This window comes from Pelodiscus sinensis, chromosome 23 (assembly GCF_052426305.1).
Source record: "Pelodiscus sinensis isolate ZL-2025 chromosome 23, ASM5242630v1, whole genome shotgun sequence".
Lineage (NCBI taxonomy): Eukaryota > Metazoa > Chordata > Testudines > Trionychidae > Pelodiscus > Pelodiscus sinensis.
Window position 1 is genome coordinate 14,731,930 of NC_143074.1, and position 20,651 is coordinate 14,752,580.

Here is a 20,651-nt window from a genome sequence, read left to right on the forward strand (position 1 = left end):
ACTCCCTGTGTTTTGGCCTCCCCACAACATGCCCCATGGGGGGGGGCTGGTGCAGGGCTGTTACAGCAGTTCTGTATTGCTCTACCAAGGTCATGGCTTCCCTGATAGGGCCTTTTTACGGTCACAGTGTAATGTAAGGGGGCCTTACTATAACAGAGAATCAGCCCAATGGCTTAGGCCTTCCCTTCTGCTCCCCTGCTTCTCTTCTGCCTTGCTGTCTTGGCATTCCCACCACAGCTTCCCCAGTCTCTTCAGCTTCCCTTCCTCTTCCCTCTCGCACCTGTCTGCTCTGTTTCCCTTTCCTTCTCCTCCCCCTACTCCTTGGGCACTGCCCCTGCTCTCTGCCTTCCTGTTCTGCTTTTCTCTCCTCCTTGGCCTCTCCAGGATAGGATTTCCCATAAGGCTGACTCAGTTCCAAGGTGAACAAAGGGTCTCGCTAATAGCTGCAGACCAAGGTCAATAGCGTGTTGGCTACAAGTAGCCATAGACGAATGTTCTATGATGGATGAAGCGGGGGGGGGGGGGGGGGGGGTTGGTGAATATTTATAGCAGGGGTAGGGAACCTATGGCCTGGGGGCTGGATCTGGCCCCTGGTTTACCTGTATCTGGTCCCTGAGGTTCAGGGCTCCCCCCCCCAGCATTGGTAAGCAAGCGCTTGCACTCAAGCCTTGTGTCCCCCTTCCCCTGTAGACCCTGTCCTGCAGAGCTGGAGCTCCAACACCCTACTTCCCACACAGCCCTCCCACCCTGAGCCTGCTCCTGTACTCTACCACCCTTCCAGACCTACTAACCCCCAACATGCTCCTGAACCTTCACTCCTGCCCAGACCCCACACTCCAAGCCCACTTCTTGGCAGCCCCTCTCACACGCTGAGCCCCTCATTTTTGCCCCACCCCAGAACCTAAAGGGGCCCACAAAATCTGCTACCCGCCTTCCCCCCCCCATCCCCCCCGGCTCTGCTGTGTGAAGGAAATGTGAGAAGTGTCTTTCCGCTTCTCAATCAGGAGCCATGTCAGTGAGGTGTTTTCGTTTTGGGGTTGGCTTTTTTTGCATCTCACTTTGACTGATTTTTCTGTGGTTCAGCACGCCCCCCGCCCTGGCCAAAAACCATTCCCCTCCCCTGATTTAGAGCCAGTGGAAAGGTGACTTTTGGAGGGTGTATTTTGCTGGCTGTCCCCCTGCCAATACTAATAAATCATGGGTGAAGGGGCCAGTGTTCTACTCAGAAGTCTTCAGACTCCCCCACTTCAATGATTCTTTCCTGGAAGCTATTTCTCTTTGTCAAGTTGGGAAGTCAGAATGGTGCTTATGGCCTCTGTAAGGTACCTAGCACCAGTTCCAGGCTGGACTTCCATCACTGGTATGCAGGGCCAGTGCAGCCAACCTGCTAAAAGTGGACTCTAATTCTGGGCGTCTGTTTTCAGATGCCCAACTTCTGGTACCTTGGGCAGAAGTGCTGAATACTTGCCTCTCCCTTTGACTTTTGCTAGAATTCTGGGTACTCAGCGTGTCTGAAAATCAGATGCAAGGCATCTCCCAAACCCAGTGGCACTGACTGCATTGGCTGTGCTGCTCGGTAGTTTTAACTGTGAAGCCGGACATAAAAGCCTTCCCTTTACACCCACTCTCCAGGAAGTCAACACCCTTGATTCTTGTCTTTCAATTTGTTTCATTTGGTGACCCTAATATATTTTAAATGGAAGTGTGGACCCCTTTGGACATCTTAGACATAAACCCCCAAGGATATGCAAGCCACAGGTTAAAAAACCACTGTTCTGTGATAACAACAAATGTTCACAGACCCCTTTAGACATAGTTCGTGGTCAACCACAGGTTAAAAACCACTGTGCTAGATCCAGCCCTGATGGATAGAGCCCTGCAAATCTACGGATATCTGCTTTATATTTGCGAGTATCCGCATCCGTGCATGTCAATGCAAATATCCGCAACTCATATTTGCGGATATAGATGCCGGTGCAGATACAAATTTTGTATCTGCACAGGGCTCTACTGATGGTTAATGATGCAGGAAGTGTTAGCTTTTGGGAGTGGGGGGGGGGGGGTTGTGTGTGCTTTTAGGATGTGATCCCATCTACCTTTTTAAGGTTGGTTTTGTCACAGAGCACCCTCTGGTGGGGAAAGTGTGCATATGTCAGACACTAGTATCAAATCCCACATCCGTTGATGTGACATCTCTTCGAAATGGTGAGGCCAAATTAAGGTGTTTTTATTGATTACTTTAACCAAAATATGTGTATAATATTGTATATCATATACACATATCATTTATATGTATTTGACTGCATCCTCAACACTCATCTTTCAGGTATTACTTGTCTTCATAGAGTGGGAATTCATCCTTGCATTGTTGCCAGAATATGGCCAGCAGGCAACCAATACATCTTTCCACTTCCAAGGCATGGCAGGGCCTAGGTCAGCCTTGGGCTCAGATTAGGGCAGTCCTGAGATGTACCCTAAAATGTTCCCTAACTGCAGAATGCAGAATAGCTGGGGTATAAGACTGGTTTGGCCATTCCACTTTGGACCATTCTTATCCCCCCTAGGCAGAGGGGGGATAGAGTTGACTCTGCATGGCCCATATAAATTTGTACCAAAAGTATTCCTTGGTGATCCTGTGTGAAGCTGAACTGCAGCCCCTTTGTGCCAGTGCCAAAAGCTTTGCAGGGCAACAGTGAATTGGACCCTTAGATGGTAATCTCCAAGGGGCAGAGACTGTGTCTTTGTGATTGTATTCAGCCGGGAGTATCAGCAGCACGAGCCTCCAAAAATCATTAAATGAAATAATTAAGGAAACATTTAAGTTTGAAACAGAAGCTTCTCACTTTATTAAAAGTGGGCAAGTGTTGTGTCATGGTGCAAAACTACTCCTACAAGCAATACTTTTTAAAAAATGAATAAAAAGAATGACTCACAAATCAGAAAGTTTCCAACAAAGATCTTTGCCCGGGGTTTCATCTATACATTAGTCTTGTCCGTGTGTAAATGTAGAAAAACATGCTGTCTGAGCTGTGATTGTCTATTTGAGGCCAGGATTTACTATGGGAGTGGGCAACACAGCCTCCCTCCCTTCAAAAATTGTTGCCCACCCCCAATTTACTATGATGCAGAACACTGAAATAATGCTCTGTTTCACCCCTTCAGAAAGCAGCCAGTGTTCACACTGGATGAGTGAACTGAGATATTTCTGAATTGACTTCAGTGATCCTTCTCTAAGCTGGCAGCTGGCATGCGAGAGATGATTCTGAACAATCAGTTGATCATGGCTGAATTCGAAAACGTACACCTGGAGGAAGTCTTGAACATTCGTTTCTGTTACATTTGGAGTAATGAGAGTTTCAATATTTTGAAAATCTTAGGGGGCAGCTGTGTTAGTCTGTATATTTAAAAACGAGTAGTCCTGTGGCACTATTCAAATATTCAAATATTTTGAATAATTCTGTCTTTCTGTTCTAACTGGATGGAATACTGGCCATTGTAAAATCAAATACTTATAAAATCTCTTTGCTGAATTTGGGGAACTGCATTTGTGTGTCCTTATTTACATTTTCTTGGGAACTTTTACTTGACAGCTCAGGCTTTCTAAGTTTCTCCAACATTTCTGGTTTTAGCTGATCAAATGGCTTGAACTGAACTAAGTGGTGTTTCCCTACTAGATGGGCTTTCTGTTGATTAATTGTCTGACATGCAGAATTTCACATAACTTGTTTATCATGTTTAGGACTTTCTGACAGAGAGCTAAACTTTTCCATTTGAGCTGCTATGTCAATGATTTGAGATCTCATTTGGGGATCTTATTCTTTGTATCCTTCACACCTTCCCTAGTTGCACACGGTCAAGGTCATTCTCAGAAACTGAAGCCAATGCTGCCTCATAGAGAGTTCATTTTCTTGGAGAGATGACACAAATACCTAGTGGTGTCCTGAAATATATTGCAATTGTTTAGGTGATTTATGTCACGGCCTCCCCCATGTTTTATTAAAATTGGCTTATGAATATGCATAACTCAAAGATGCTTTAGGCAAAATGCATCACATGACATCTTTTTTAAAGTTACAATCTGCTGAATGTATATATTCTAGTCCTGTGCATGTGTAATTTTTGTAGATGAAGTCAGAAATACAAAGTGTGGATCTATTTATAATTCTAGCTCTGCTAATGGGGGACCAGAAGTAATACTCCAGAGACTTAGTGGCCCAGTGCTCAAGACAATGATCTGTATATGGTTTTGTTTTTCCTGTAAAACCAAACTGTGATTAGTCCTAAAAAGACATGTGGCTAGGACTCCTGATGTTGGAACCCATTTTGGATCTTGTACTTTTCCACTCAAGTAGTAATAGAGATGTAGCCGTGTTAGTCTGGTCTTGCTGAAACAAAAGACAGGACTATGCAGCACTTTAAAGACTAACAAGATGGTTTATTAGGTGATGAGCTTTCGTGGGCCAGACCCACTTCCTCAGATCAAATTGTGGAAGAAAATTGGCATAACCATATATACCAAAGGGATACCTCAGATTTTGATTTGTCGATTTTATGTGTGTTCACTTTTTTTTTTATTGTATCCCTTTGGTGTATATGGTCATGCCAATTTTCTTCCACAATTTGATCTGAGGAAGTGGGTCTGGCCCACAAAATCTCATCACCTAATAAACCATCTTGATACCTGCTGGAAACATCTAAGACTGAATGGAGGAAGGATTTGGCCCAAGGTAGAAGGCTGCCTAGCTTGGCTGCGTCTAGACTGGCAAGTTTTTCTGCAAAAGCAGCTGCTTTTGTGGAAAAACTTGCCAGCTGTCTACACTGGCCGCTTGAATTTCCACAAGAACACTGACTTCCTACTGTCTGAAATGAGTGCTTCTTGCGGAAATGCTATGCTGCTCCCATTTGGGTAAAAGCCCTCTTGCGCAAATGCTTTTGCGCAAGAGGGCCAGTGTAGACAACGCGGTATTGTTTTGCGTTAAAACCATTTGCGGAAAATCATGCCAGTATAGACGTAGCCCTTGTGAAAGAGATGATTAGAATAACTATTAGGGTAAAAATTTGTATGTAACAAGTTTCATGGGCTGTGTCTACATTAGTGCGACCTTCCGCAAAAGCAACTGCTTTTGCACCAAAACTTGCTGCCTGTCTACACTGGCCGAGAGTTCTTGCGCAAGAACACGGACATTCTAATGTATGAAATCAGTGCTTCTTGCGCAAGAACTATGATGCTCCCGCTCAGGAATAAACCCTCTTGTGCAACTGTTCTTGCGCAAGAGACCAGTGTAGACAGGCAACATGAATTTCTTGCGTAAGAAAGCCCTATGGTTAAAATGGCCATCAGAGCTTTCTTGCGCAAGAAAGCGTCTACACGGCACGGATGCTCTTGCGCAAAAGCACATCTCTTGCGCAAAGGCACATGCCAGTGTAGACGCTCTCTTCTGGAAGAGTTTTTGCACAAGAACTCTTCCGCAAAAGAGTTCTTGTGCAAAATCATGCCAGTGTAGACGTAGCCTTAGTGTATTGGGATTAGCTGGCATGCTTTGTTTATTTTGTCTTAGTAACTTACTTTGATCTGTCTGTTTTCACTTGCAATCACTTAAATCCTACTTTTTATACTTAATAAAACACTTTTGTTTATTATCAAGCCCAGTGTAAATAATTATTACCTGGGGTGAGGGAAGCAACCACTGTGCATATATCTCTTTCATTGATAAAGGTTGACCTTATGAGCTTTTTCTGGGTAAAACTTTATACAGAGTAAGATGGATTTATTTGGGATTTTGGTCCTCTTTGGGGCTGCATTCCTGGTGCTGTCAATGGTCATATAGCTGAGCCATCCCAGAGCTAAGCTGGTTCATCATCTGTGTTGCTCTGCTGCAGGGATGTTATCCCAACTCTGTGCCTTGGCTGGGGGAGACCAGAGCTTCTGCAGGACAGGGCGAGGGGGCGGAGGCGCAGAGGACAGATAGGCAGGCTCAGTAGCATCACCAGCACACAGGGTTACAGTCCCAAGGAGACCCCTGTGATCAAACCCATCGCAATTTATTTATGTTTTTTGTAACCTGTTTGACAAAGCTCCTATTCAAACTAGGGGAGTCTTGTGCTTTCAGATGAATTGCTTGTCTCAGAGACTCACAGCAGCCCTCAATTTAGGCACCATTCCTAGGGCATCAGCTCACTGTTTGTTGAGCTATTCTCATCATTGGCCAGCATGAGCTATAGAGGGAAACCAAACTCTGCAGTCTCAGTGGACCCCCAAATGATACAAGACTGGGTAAACCCCTTTCTTTTCCCCAGCCAGTCTTTTCCCTGAGTGGAAATGGGGAAGTGGGTACTGGGGAGAACCTAGGACCACCCTCTACTCCAGGTTCCAGCCCTGGGTCCTGTAATATCAGCTGCCTCTAAAAGTCTCCAACATCAGCTGAGACACAGCTACAAAACCCCTGGGTTACTTCCCCAGCACCTTACTTCTCTCAGGCCCATCCCCCTAGTATCCACTGGTGCTTGCTCTTCCTAGACTCTCTGTAGTGCTCCTTCCATCCTCTCAACTCCCCATGTGCTAACTAATTGCAGAGAAGCTCCTTTTTAACCAGTCTCATGTGGTTCTGTAATAGGCCCCAGGTATTCCAACTAGCCTTGGCTCACTTGACTCTGCAAGCCCACTTAATTAGCTCCAGGTGCTTAATTGCCCTGATTGATTCTGGCAAATTCTCGCTGGTTCTGGATTAGCCCCTGCCAGTTTACCCTGGGAACGGAGATTTACTCAGTCTGGCTATGTCTACACTGGTGGGTTATTGTGCAAATACGGTGTATTTGCGCAAGAATCCGCAGAGCATCTACACTGCCCACCGGCTCTTGTGCAAGGAAATTTACAGTACGGTGTGGTAAGAGACGGCTCCTTGCTCAAGAGCTACACTCTTTTTTAACAGGTGTAAGCCCTCTTTCGCAGGAGCTCTTGTGCAAGAGGGCAGTGTGGACGCTTGGCAGGGAATTCTTGCACAAGAAAGCCCTATGGCTAAAATGGCCATCAGAGCTTTCTTGTGCAAGAGAGCATCCACACAGCTGTGCCTTTGCGCAAGAGCGCCCATGGCAGGCACCTGGCAGTGTGGACGTTTTCTTGTGCAAGACTTCTTGTACAAGAACCCTTGCACAAGATGTTCTTGTGCAATAAGCCGCCAGTGTAGACATAGCCTCTGAGGCTAATATACCTCCCTTCCATCACTCTCTTGTACCCTTCTGACCTGACCCTGTCACAGCTGTTCCAAGAAGATCTTTTAGAATAGCATTTTCAATAGCGTCCTGACATGCCAAATTCAAAGCATGTCCATAGCAATACATATACGTCGCTTAGGGTTCCGCTGGTTGCACTCTGCCTGCTACACAGCACACAGCCATAGCATTGCCTGTGACAGTTGTTATTCCTTCAGAGTTAGACTCGGTGATATATAAATAATTCCTGATGTGATTACCTCAGTGGCTGCACAATCCATATTGTTTGGGAAGAGCTGATTGTAGAAGCCATTTATGTCATAACCCATTTAAGACTGGCAAAAGCCAATTGCTTTTTGTTGAAGAAGAATGTTGTTTAATTTACCATAATTATATGGCCTTGATCATTGTACACCACTTCCCAGAAACTCCCTCAGAAGTCCCCCTCATGTCATTGACCCATAATTTCCACAGTTGCATTTTGAATAACTGGACTTGTGAATTTGTCTTCACTCTTTTTACAGCCACTTTGAAGTATTGATCATATTCTGTGTTAAACAAAGCAGATGAATACAGTTGCAGTCAATCTCTCCACTTAAGAGTATATTTTCAGATTGTTTCAAACAATGGCCTCACAGTGCAAGTCCTTGACTGGCACAATGACGTGTTCTACTAGAATTTTCATTAGCATCTTCCTGTTTTCTTCTGAAAGAACTGAAAACTTAGCATGTCCCCAGCTTTCTTAGGGTCAGCTGAAGCATTTCAGCTGCCTTGGTGCCTCTCAAATTTGTCTCAAGCCTTTTTCCAATTAGGGAACTCTGTGAAAGTTTCACCTCGGACTTAGTCAAAAGTATTTTTGCATCTAAAAGGCTGTACAATTGTAGCAACAAAGTGCTCTGTCGCTGGCTTCAGAATAATGGTGCCACTGAGGTTATCAACCAGGATGAGCAGGAAGAACGGCCCTGTTGTCTAAAGCGACACATAAGGTAAAACTTATGTCATGAAATGGTTGACGAGGCGTCTCAGATGTACCAATGGTATCAGATAACTGGCATTTGGTTCTTGTTGAAAGGACGACAGCAGGATGATTCCTAACAGTTCTGCTGCCCTACACAGCCCAAGCACCTGCACCCCTCCACGAGGGTCACTCAAGGGCTGTGGGGCAGGAGTTGTGGGAGGCAGTAGGGCAAGGAGGCAACAGGGATCAGGCCTGCCCCCATACTCACCCAGCGATGTTGGAAGTGGGGCGACTGGCCCCACCCTACTCCATTCCTGCAACTCTCGCCATGTCACTTAGGGGTGGTAGGCTTTTGGAGGAAGGGATGGAACATTTCCACCCCATCCCCCCCACCCACTGGCAGCAGGAAATGGAGCGATGCACCTGGAAGCCATTGGAGCAGGCTGGGGCTAGGGCAGGGTTGCTCTGCTTCCCACTGCTGCTGGTGAGTGTAGGAGTGGGTCTGATCCATGTTGCTAGCATCAGGACCCCCAATAATCTCCCAGACTGCATCACTCAGGGGAGGGGGATTGGGAGAAGGAGTGGAATGGTAATGGGGTGGGGGTGGGAAGCAATGGGGTGGGGCAGGAGTTTAGGGGGTAAGGTGGGGCAGGGATGAAGAAGGGGAAGAGCTGTGGGTTGTCCTAGGCTCTGCACCCTCCCTAGGGAAGGCCCTGCTGGGCACAGCCTCTGGGTTGGGGGCTGCTCAGGGGATGTGGCTGGTTGCTGGAGCTGGCACTGTCCCATGTGCAGCATGCAGCTGCCCAAGGCACTATGAAATGTGAAAAATGCCCCTAATTTCATGGTGCTCCATGCATATTTTGCATATTGGTAGGGATGGCCTTGGATGACAGACAGGTTAGTGCTATAACTGCAGGAATAGCCCCACTGGAAGTGTAGTAGCTTCCTCCTCTTTAGTCAGCTATGTTTCAAGCGATTTCATGTAGGCACCTTGCAAATGGATGCTTTGGGTTTTTTGCTTTGCTCAGTCACTGCTCACTTGGGAAGAATGGTGTGGAGATGCAGAAGGAAAAAAACAACCCTGGTAACCTCAAACACCAACTCAGTGATTGGCCTTGTGATTTTATACAGTTGTTGCTTTCCTTGCAGGGCAGTCTAGAATGTAGTAGAGTGAAGAAAGAGAACACACCTTGTCATGAATAGGAGCTGTTAAGAAGAGTCTGACTTACCTGGAGAGTGAGGAAAGGGTTAAGCAACTCTGCAGATACACCTGAGGGCATTCAGCTAATGAAATGCAGATAGGAATTTCAAACCAAGAGAGGGTGGGTTTTTTCCCTCTCTCTTCCTTTGTTTTGAGATCAGACCAGTTTTCCCCACATAACAAGGGAGACAGGCTCTCCCAGGAATGGACTCCTTGAAATGTGTAAGTAGGGAAAAGTTTATACATTCCATCAGGTTTCATTGTTTTCCTTGTTTGGGGGTTTGGAAATCATGTCTCTTTTGTAACTAAGGATTACAGCCCAGGGATTCTCCCTGAGTTTATTTCACTCCGTGGCTGTTTAACACCCAGTCATTTACTATACTTGCAACAGTAGTCTTGTTTTGATTAACTGGTATTGGTTGATTTTTGTGTCCTTAAACCTACATATCTAAATTAACCAAGAGGAGAAGACACCCATTGTTCTCTATGGATTCCCTATGTTTGTTTTCCCAACTCCAAGCAAACCGGAGGTTGGGGCAGGGAGGCGGGGAGAGCTTTGCCTCAGGGAAGTGATTCCAAGTGGTCTCTTCCCAGTAAGAAGGTTTATTTTTTTTATTTCTTTTTTTTTTTTAATTCAAATTGACACTGGGTGGTGGCAGCAAATTTTTTTCTTAGATCTCAGGGAAACTGAGACTGGACAAGTTTGTCTCTGGAAGTTACAGAGACAGGTTCTTACAGAGTTTATTCTGCTAGCCAGACCCTATGTCTACACTCGGAGTGCCAGTTTGGGGAACTGAGCCATGACACACCTGATCCTTTGATTACACTGGGAAATAACTGTTTTTCTGTTTTGGTAAATGCTGCTGGGCGTACCCAGAGTTGGAAGCCAATGTGTTACCCTTCCGCCTCGGCCAGCATGTACTTTGCTAGAGACTAATTGAATGTTCACTCCCTGTTATGCCAGTCTGTCTTCTTCATCAGCCAACTTCTCAAGTCTCTCTCAGCCCAAACCTTGCGTAGCCAGTAACAAACATGAACTCTAGTTCTGCACTCCTCAGAGATGTTTCTCTGCAATGCACAGCCCCTGCAATGTACCATGTCACAGGAGGTATTGTGTTTGCTGTTCTTTTAAAGAGTCAGTACAGCTCATTATCTTAACAGGAGTAAATACACACTTTCCTTCAAGCACAGCACTGAGTTGGTTTACAATAAAAAAACAGGTTTATTAACAAAAGGGTGTAAGCTAATGTAGTGGGGCTCAATCTTTTTCATTTGTGGACCCCTAAAAATTTCAAATGGTGGTGTAGACCCTTTACAAATCTTGGACGTGATCTGTGAATTCCCCATTGGTCTGTGTACCAAAGATTGAGAACCAATGGACTAAGGGGTACCAAGTAGCAGGGGTAAAGATAGAAATAGTTACAAAGTTATTGCCATGGAGTTATTTCACTCCATGGCTGTTTAACACCCAGTCATTTACTAATACTTGAACTATGAAAGTTAAAACATGCATCTCACAGACTAAAACAATCTCACAAGATGCAATCATAGTTAAGATGCTTTCTCTCCCCCTCCCCACCACAATCTCCTTTCCAGCCTGTCCAGGATCCATCAGAGATTGGATCCCTTGGTTGCCTTCTTTCCTAAGGTGAAGGATCAAGATGGAATCTCTCTCTGTCCTTGTATCCCCAAAGGGATTATCTTTGTATTACAAATTAGGAAGCCCTCAAGGGTGCTCAGGTTGGCTTTGCTTGTTGGGAGCTGAATCCATGTCAATTTTATAGTCTCTCATGAGTTTTACAATGTACATGCCCTTCCTACAACCGCCAATACAAATGAATAGCTCATTGTCCGTGTCTCTGGTCACATCTGGATCTCTTAGCCTCTAAGCCAGAGATGTTTTTCTTCCCTTTTGACTGGAAAAAAAACTGATTTTGCCTCCTTTGTCTGCATACAGTTTCCAAAACATAATATTAGTGAGTATTCCTAAGTTCATCTATAATGTTATTGTGATGTAGTGTGGGTACCTTGCTGGTTGCTAGGCTTGGGCTGTGGGTGACCCCCACTGGCTGCTGTCTGTACCATGGCCCAGCCGAGTAGCTGATGGGACAGGGAGGTAACCTGTTCTACCAGTTACCCCCCAGGGAGAGGAACAAAGGAAGGTGGAATGCCGCCCCTGGCTGGGGGCAGGGCTGGAAGGGACGGGTCTTTAGTGGCTGTCTGGGAAGTAGGGGAGAAGGAGCTAGGGAGGGGGCTGGGATTGTAGGGCCCAGCCACCCCCCATCTCAAGGGGGGGCACTGAGGCCTCATAGCCCCAGTTCCTGTAACCAGATTACATCTGTGCTGTGCTGTATCCTGGAGAAGCAATAAACTCCCTCTATTCTACTGGCTGGTGGAGTCTGTCCATGCCATTACGGGGGTGCAGGAGGCGGGAAACCCCAACCTGCCGCCACAGTTATTACAAACATTTCACAAGGATAGTAATAACCAGAATGGTGTTAGTTTTCCAGTGAGGTATCACATGATTCAGATACCGATTATAAAAACAGAGAGTTGGGGTATATTGAGCTAGTCAGGCCCGCTGAAACTCACTGCTACCTACGAGAGAGCCCCTTGCCATCTGGCATAGGGATGCTCTTCAGGTCACAGTGATCCCCTGGTTCATCTCCCACCCAGTGATTTCAGCAGGAAGACTATAAATAAGATGGCCCTTTGACTCCCAGACATGATGGCAGAGGCGTAGTGAAGGGGGGGCATTTGCCCCCAGGTGCTGCTCCAGGGGGACGCTGGGCTGGGCTGGGAGTGAAGCGCACCCTGCTTTGGCCCACGTGATGCTTTTGAACAGCCAACTCCCGGTCTCTAAGTGCTCCCGGCTTTCTACACGCTGTGAGCTGAGGCAGCAGGGCCAGGTGGCAGCAGTAGCCACTTTAAAGGTTAGAATCTCTTACCCAGCTGTTCCGTTCCTCCCGTGCCTGGCTGGGGGGGGAGGGAGCAGGACAAAGGATTTGATGGGGGGGGCGCTCCCAGCACTGGGGGGGGCTCATTCAGGGGGAGGGGTGAGTGCTTTGGGATGGGGCACGGGGGGGGGGGAGACTGGCTCTGTGGGAGGTATGAGTGCATTGGGATGGGGGGATGCTGGTGAGGGGCTTGCTCTGGGGGGAGGGGTGGGTGCATTGGGGTTACTTTTAATTTTTTTAAATACAAGATACTTTATAACAAAAGGAAAAACTTAAAAAAATAATCTGGTTACATTTTAAAGATTAACAAACATATAGATCAGGCATGTCAAACTTGAAGGCCACTGAGGGCCACAAATGAAAACTGATAGCTTTCAGGGACACCAAAGAAAATGTACTTCCATTGGAAAATTGTAATTATATATTATTATAGATTATGTTTTAGGTATATTTTATAATATTTTTATAATTATAATATAATTAATATATTTTATAATCTAATATTATAATAATATAATATTATTAGGTATATTTTATAATATTTTTCAGGTCTTGTTTTAATAATACAATAATTTGATGTGTAAAATTGTTATTTACTCATAAAATAATGTTTAATTTAAATATAAATTTAGGGTACTTTTAAATTTTGTATATGACACATAACTTGTTTTGTTGAAATAAAAACAAGTATAGACCATGGTCAATCAAATAGAACAGGATTCTGTGAAAATTTCACATACTTTGTAAGTTTGAGATTTTGCATAAACATATACTGTAATTATTCGTGCAATTTCAAAAAATTGACATATTTGATATAAAATTAATATACATTTTGTGATTTTATTTGGAAATAAATAAATAAAAACCAAAACATTAACAAAATATCCCCCTCCACTGCCCCAGAGCCAGGCACTTCCATATCCCCGTTCTAACCCAATTCCCCTCTGTTCCCCCAGAGAACCCCCTTCTAACCCAATGCCTCCTCCCTCCCCCAGCCCCAGGCACTCCCAGCCCCTCCCCCCATAGCTAATGCCTGGGTCCCAGAGCCAGTGTCACTGGCACCACACATTTCTTCCTCAGGCGCTCGGGAGACGTGAGCATAGCAGCCAGCTGTGAGCAGGCACTTGATGCCTATGCAGAGCAGCCCAGCTAGCCATGGTCTGCACTCGGCCACGTGCTCCGAGCGGCCAGTGGGCCACACTTTATTCTTTTATAAAATGTTGTGGCAGGCCACAAAAAATTTCGATTTTTCACAAAAAATTTCGCCAGAAGCCTGTTTGACATGCCTGATGTAGATGGTATCATGAGCTTTTGTGGGCACAACCCACTTCCATCCACGAAAGCTCATGAAACCATCTACATAAAGGGTGGGCAATAATTTTTGCCTGCAAGCCACTTCAGAAATGTTTGAAGTAGCCCTGGGTCACCATGGAAGGGGCGAGGACTAAACAGGATGGGGTGGGGCTACCCAGACCATGATTGGCCCCTTTGCCCCCTCCTTCCCACTAGGCACCCATGTCTCTGGTAGGGCAGGAGGAGGCTTTATGAGCTCCCCCACCCCCAGGCCAATCAAGGCTTGAAGGTGGGGGAGCCCGGGAAGCCTCCTCTTGCCTTGCGAGGAGTACGTGGTGCTTGGAAGTGCTGTGTGCTGCTCGCTGGGTGGGGGCAGAGCAGAGAAAGCTTGACGTGCTCTCCCACCCCAAGCCCTAATTGGCCTGGGGGTGGGGGAGCAGCTGGACCTACACAGACCGAATCTGACCCATGGAGGCCCTTTTGCCTACTTCTGATCTACGGCTACGTCTACATTGGCATGATCCTGCGCAAATACTCTTTAACGCAAGAGTTCTTGCGTTAAAGTATTTGCGCAGGAGAGCGTCTATAGTGGCATGTGCTTTTGTGCAAGAGCATCCGTGCCAGTGTAGACGCTCTCCTGCGCAAGAAAGCTCTGATGGCCATTTTAACCATCGGGCTTTCTTGCACAAGAAATTCATGTTGCCTGTCTACATTGGCCTCTTGCGCAAGAACAGTTGCTTATTCCTGAGCGGGAGCATCATAGTTCTTGCGCAAGAAGCACTGATTTCATACATTAGAATGTCAGTGGTCTTGCGCAAGAACTCCCCACCAGTGTAGACAGGCAGCATGTTTTTGCGCAAAAGTGGCCGCTTTGGCGCAGGATCGCACCAATGTAGACACAGACTACATGTTTGGTTAGTCTTTAAAGAACTACTAGACTGTTTTGTTGTTTAAGTTTTTCCTGTTCCAGACTAACTCAGCTACCCCTCTGAAGCTTATAAAAAAGGTTCTATACTATTCCATTCCTTTTTGTCTCTCTGTTTCCTTTCTCCTTTGGTGAGTTGGGCAGGCAGGAGTTTTGGGTAAAATGTATCAGACATACACAAAGTGCCCACTCTACCTCAGCTGGTGCTGGATAATCAGAGCCTAAATTCTAAAGGAGTTGGCATTACTGATGTGATAGATCACCCCACGTTTTGTTGCCCATTTTCCATCTTCCAGTCATAGCAGAGACTTGGGATTAACGTGGCTTTCTCAACTAAAAGTCTTATACATGTTTGGATGTTGTGATTGTGAACACCTGGAGAGGCAGTCTGCTCAAGGCAAAGTTGGCCTTGAATCTTGATATCGATGGCTTCAGTTGAATAGCTTGTGTGAAATTTGGAAGAGCAGCTCAAAGACACCTCTCTCCTTTACCTAAGGATAGAATCTCATGGCAGCCTGAAGGAAAAAGTCCCTGGCTGCGTCTACACTGGCCCCTTTTCCGAAAGGGGCATGCTAATTTTAAACTTCAGAATAGGGAAATCCGCGGGGGACTTAAATATCCCCTGCGGGATTTAAATAAAGATGTCCGCCGCTTTTTTCCGGCTTGTAGATAAGCCGGAAAAAAGCATCTAGACTGGCCCGATCCTCCGGAATAAAGCCCTATTCCGGAGGATCTCTTATTCCTACTTTGATGCTTTTTTCTGGCTTATCTACAAGCCAGAAAAAAGTGGCGGACATCTTTATTTAAATCCCGTGGGGGATATTTAAGTTCCCCGCGGATTTCCCTATTCTGAAGTTTAAAATTAGCATGCCCCTTTCGAAAAAGGGGCCAGTGTAGACGTAGCCCCTATGGCAGACAGAAAGCCACGCTTGCAGGGTATCCTCAGCCTTAGGCTACTTATTGCTTCAAGTGCCTTCAAGAAAGTGAGGGTATGTGTTGTGTGTTAGTTTTATTTAAAAGTTTTTTGGAGTGTTATTTTAACAGGTAAGAGGTTATTTTAATCGCTTACATTGATAACTCTCGTGTAGTTTTTTGCTGTGCGATAATGTGAAAAACAATTAGGTTAACTTGGTAAGCAAATGGGCAGTTAGGAAACATTACAGATTGCTTATAATAAATGTATTGGGTATCTTGTTAGTCTTTAAAGTGCTACATAACTTTTTTTCTTTTTGTTTTACCAAGATTCAACTAACACGGCTACCTCTCTATTACAATAAATTTGATATGCTCAGAATCTTTTGTATTTTTATTCATTAAAGCAATGTGTTACTCATTTGCTATAACAGTGATTTTAAATGCTTGAATGAAATATAGTAATGAAATTCATATTTAGGTTGTATAACATTAACTTTGTTCATGTTTCATAATTAAGAATTTGACATTTTTTATGTAAAAGACATGAACCTAATGAGAACGGGATATGAACAAATTAAAGAGAAAAAATATTGAACAGAATGTAAACCACAAAACTATACAATTTATGTGTCTGTAGTTAGTAAAATAAATAATTCATTAAACAATAAATATCCTCAGAGGTGGATTATTTACAGTGGTGTAGTGAGGAGGGCACGGGGGAGGAGAAGTGGCCCCTAGGTGCCACACTAGTGAGGTGCCAGTATAGTCCTCCTGCACTCCCTCATCATCCCTCTGCTCACCTGCTCCTCCTCTGCCTGCCACCACCAGATGGAGCTACCTCCTCCCCACCTTTCTGTCCCCAGCCTGACTCCCTCCACCTCTGCCAAAGGGTTAGTGTGTGCGGGACTCAGCCCCAAACTGGAGGAGGTTGGGTAAGACATGGTACAAGCTCCCCCAACTCCTCCCAGGGTCGAGCTCAGCTATGGGCCAGGTTTTGTGCCCCACCATTTGGCGGGGGGGGGGGGGAGCACCAATTTTGCCTTTGCCCCCGGGCACATAACACCCTCTCTATGCTTCTGCATGATGGGACAGGGGAGAGGGGTTGCCAAAGACAAGCCAAAGGATCCTGAACTCCATGATACCTAGCCTTCTCCCTCCACTCCCCCCCCCCCCCACACACACACGTGAGAAGAGCACATTGAACATTGTCTATTTTTCTCCTTCCAGTCCCCAGCACATCAGGACACCCTGGGAGTCAGCCCCACCAACTGGCTGGACTCATCCTATGTCTCTCTAAAGACAAGGGATCAAAAGTTCTACTTCACAGAAAGAGAGAAGGCAGGAAACAACCTGCCTGGCTGAAGAAAGAGCAGGAGAGGCACAGACGGCTAGGCCTCACCCACGCATGCCGAACTCCCCTTCAGCAGGAGAGGAGACCTTGCTTGATGAGCTGTTTCCCAGAAAGGAGACGGAGCCTGCTGCAGGGGAGATCTTCAACCCAGCCAGATTTACCAAGAGCTAGCAGGGTCACAATGTTATGGAGCACACGGCAGGGTGCCACCACAATGGGAGTCTTGCCTGCCTGAGGTTTAACCTAGTTAGCAGACTGTGGAACCTTCCCTCCTAATGCCCAAAAGCACATTCTACCACCCCTCTGCACATCCTCAGCCTGTAGTTGAACTGCTCCTTGCTGCAGGGCAGGCTGCCCATGTACAGCTTCATGAGCCACCAGGGGAAGAAGTAGTCTGGGTCTCCAAGGATCACTATTGGCATTTCAACATCTCCAGTTGTAATTTTCCAGTTGGGGAAAAAAGCTCCAGCTTGTAGCTTGCTGAAGAAGAAAAGTTCCTAAAGATGTGCGTGTCATCCACCTTTCCCGACCATCCCACATTGATGTCAGTGAAAGGACCCTTGTGATCCACCAGCCCCTGCAGCACCATCGAGAAGTACCCCTTTCTGTACTCCTTTGCTAGGTGTTTGGGTGCCAGAATGGGAAATGTGCATTCCATCTATCACCCCACCATAATTAGGGAACCCCAGCTCAGCAAAGCCCTATACTATATCCTCCATGTTTATCAGAGTCACTACCCTCCACAGAAGAAAGGTACCGATTGCCTGGGCTACATGGATCACAACAGCACTCACTGTAGATTTCCTCACTCCAAATTGATTCCCAACTGACCGGTAGCTATCTGGCATTGCACACTTCCACAGAGCTATTTCCACTAGCTTTTCTACTGCCAGAACACGTCTGATTCTGGTATTCTTGTGCTTCAAAGCAGGGAAAAGAAATTCACAAACTTCCAGGAAAGTGACCGTACGCATGCAAAGGTTTTGCAGCCCCTGCTGATCATCATATACCTACCTCGCAGTGCTGTCCCACTAGTCTGTGCTTCTCTCACGGCACCAGAACCGGCATTCTACTGCATCCAGAGGATCAAATGCCAGCAGCATTTGCAATTCGCTCAATTCAAGTGCTTTGCAGAAGAATATGTTCGTGGCCTCCTGATATTCTTTGTTACGGCGGACTCTGGATAAGTTCTGGACATACTCCAGCATTAGGCACATCAAAATTTACATCAGCATCATAAAGCTTTGCTGCTGAACAAGATCCACAATGGGATCCCTGCTCACACTGCGATGGCGTCTGCGCAGATAACTAACAAAAGAAAAAAGGGCGCGAACAGACTGCTTGCTGTTGCAGGGGAGAGGGAGGAAACAAGTGCATTAAGAGCCATTGATGACATGTACCCAGAGTCACCAGCTGCACAGTTTTGATCCCAGCATGCACTGGGAGTATAATCCAGAATGCAAAGGAGAGCACACACTGTGGAATAACTACCCACAATGCATTGCTCTCAAAGTCAAGAATAGTCACCCTGCCAGGCACACACACTTAGAACTACAGTGTGTCCTTGCATAGGGACATGCACTTTCAACTTTACAAAATCAGGTGCTAAAAAATTGACGTTAAGGTCGAATTTATTATCTCATAGCGTAGACATAGCGCGAGAGTACCCTGATCAGACATGTCTTTGTGGAATTGATGTATGGAGTGCAGAAGCAATAGTTCCCCTGAAAGTCTTGTCTATTGCATGATTTTTTTGAGTCCTCACCTGGGCCGCATTATGACTTTCATGGGCCCTAGGCACTTTTGCCTTCATGGGCCCTTTCCTCCATAAAAAAAATATTAAAAATTATTTTTGATATAACTTTAAATACTTCAACATTTTTTTTTCTGTTTTAGGCAAAATTTAATAGATTTTCGTGGGCCCTAAAAATTTCATTTTTTTCTGATGTGAGAAAAAATTTAAACATTTTCTTCGACCCTCAACGTTCTTTTTTTTTTCTTCTGATTTTAAAAGAAATTAAAACATTTTCGTGGGCCCCTAAAAGTACCGTGGGCCTTAGGCACTGTGCCTACTGTGCCTAATGGATAAGTAGGCCCTGGTCCTCACCTCAGCCCGCTCCTCTCCCACTGGTTTCAGCAGCGTCCATGACATTTGTGACCACTTCATAAGAGTGGATGGATGAGCAATGATTTTGTTTAAGTGCTGTGGTGATGGGGGACACACTATATAAATGAATGTATTATTATCTTTTGCTTGTTTATTTCACCTGCTTGAACTCTACACTGGGGTTTATTAATTGGCACTTATATTCCCCGGGCTTGAAATGTTTCCTTGGAAATGAACACTAGACCTTCAGAGAACTGCTTATTATAGCACCAGGTGTGCATGAAACTGAGTACACTCTAGTGTAACCCAAGTGAGTCACTCTCTTAAGATTTGGGTACTGGTGACTGCACTAATGATCACAGAGGCTATGTCTAGACTACAGAGTTTTGGTGGAAAAACTGATGTTTTTCCAATAAAACCTGAGTTACATCCACACTGCAAGTGCGCTCTTTCAACTGTAAATTGAAAGAACAGAGGGGGTTTTATGCAATTGATATTCCTCTTTCTACGAGGAAGAAGCCTTTTTGCAAAAGAGCTCTTTTGCAAAAAGGCATGTGTGAACGGGGAAGAGGGGATTTTGTGCAAGAAAAGGCCTCCAGGAAAAAGCACAGGTGCCCTGGTGGCCACTCCATACCAGCTAATCACAACTGTTCAGGTGGGCATTAAACAGGTCCCTGCTGGGATCCAGGTGGCCGGTGTAGGGTTTCATTAGCCAGGGCATTAGTGGGTATGCTGCATCCCCCACTATGCACAGTGGCATGTGCATGTCGCTGACCACAAAGTCCTGGCGTGAGAAAAAGGTGCCTGCCTCCAACTTTCCATAGAGGTTTGAGTGTCTAACACTTGGGCATCATGTGCCCTGCTCTTTGACCACCCCACAAAAATGTCTGTAAATTGTCCCCGGTGGTCCACCAGTGCCTGAAAGACAAAAAAGTAGCCCTCCCGATTAATGTACTGGGCCGCTCGATGGTCTGGTGCTCGGATGGGGATGTGTGTCCCGTCGATGGCTCCCCTGCAGTTGGGGAACCTCAGGGCAGCAAATCTGACCACGGTTGCATCCAGGTCCTCCAGATGGACAACACTCTGCAGCAGCAGGGAGTTGATGGCCCTCACCACCTGCAGAAGGAGACAAACAAACACACAAAGCAGAGAATGAGAGAGGGGGTGCATGAGTTCTTGGGAGGTGCCCTTCCCCCTCCCCTCTTCTTCACCCCCCCAAACACCCCAGGACCCACCTTCTATGAGGCCCCTCTCCCGCCCTCCCGCCCCCGGCAGCAGGGCTGTGTCAGGGCGGGACAGCACAAGCCTCTGGGGACAGGGCTTTCCCACTCCCCCCACCTCACCCCCCACAGTCCCAAGCCCCCCTTCCTGAGGGTCCCCCTTATCCAACACTCTCCCCTCCCCCCTGCGGGGACTGCAGCCTAAGAGCGCCTTACCTCCATAAGGAGAGCCCTGATGGTGGACTTCCCCACCCCAAACTGGTTGCCCACTGATGGGTAGCTGTCTGGGATGGCCAGCTTCCAGAGGGTGATTGCGACCCACTTTTCCAGGGGGATGGCGGGCCGCAGGTGGGTGTCACGTCTCCGGAGGGCGGGGGTGAGCCAGGCACAGATCTCTAGAAAGGTGGCCTTGCGCATTCCAAAATTTTGCAGCCACTGCTGGTCGTCCCACTGCTCCAGGACCAACTGGTCTCACCAGTCCAAACTGGTCTCTAGCTTCCAGAAACTTCTTTTGA

At 46.3% G+C, this 20,651-nt stretch overlaps 1 protein-coding gene across 1 annotated transcript in view; it reads left to right on the forward strand.

Moving 5' to 3' along the window:
* PLPP7 (phospholipid phosphatase 7 (inactive)) overlaps positions 1-20,273 on the forward strand; it is an 81,414-nt gene extending 61,141 nt beyond the window's left edge. The window contains exon 6 of the mRNA XM_075905434.2: positions 16,686-20,273. Within this exon, the coding sequence (XP_075761549.2) occupies positions 16,686-17,044 (359 nt within the window). The 3' untranslated portion in view covers positions 17,045-20,273. The remainder of the gene's footprint in view (positions 1-16,685) is intronic.
* Positions 20,274-20,651: the final 378 nt, after the last annotated feature.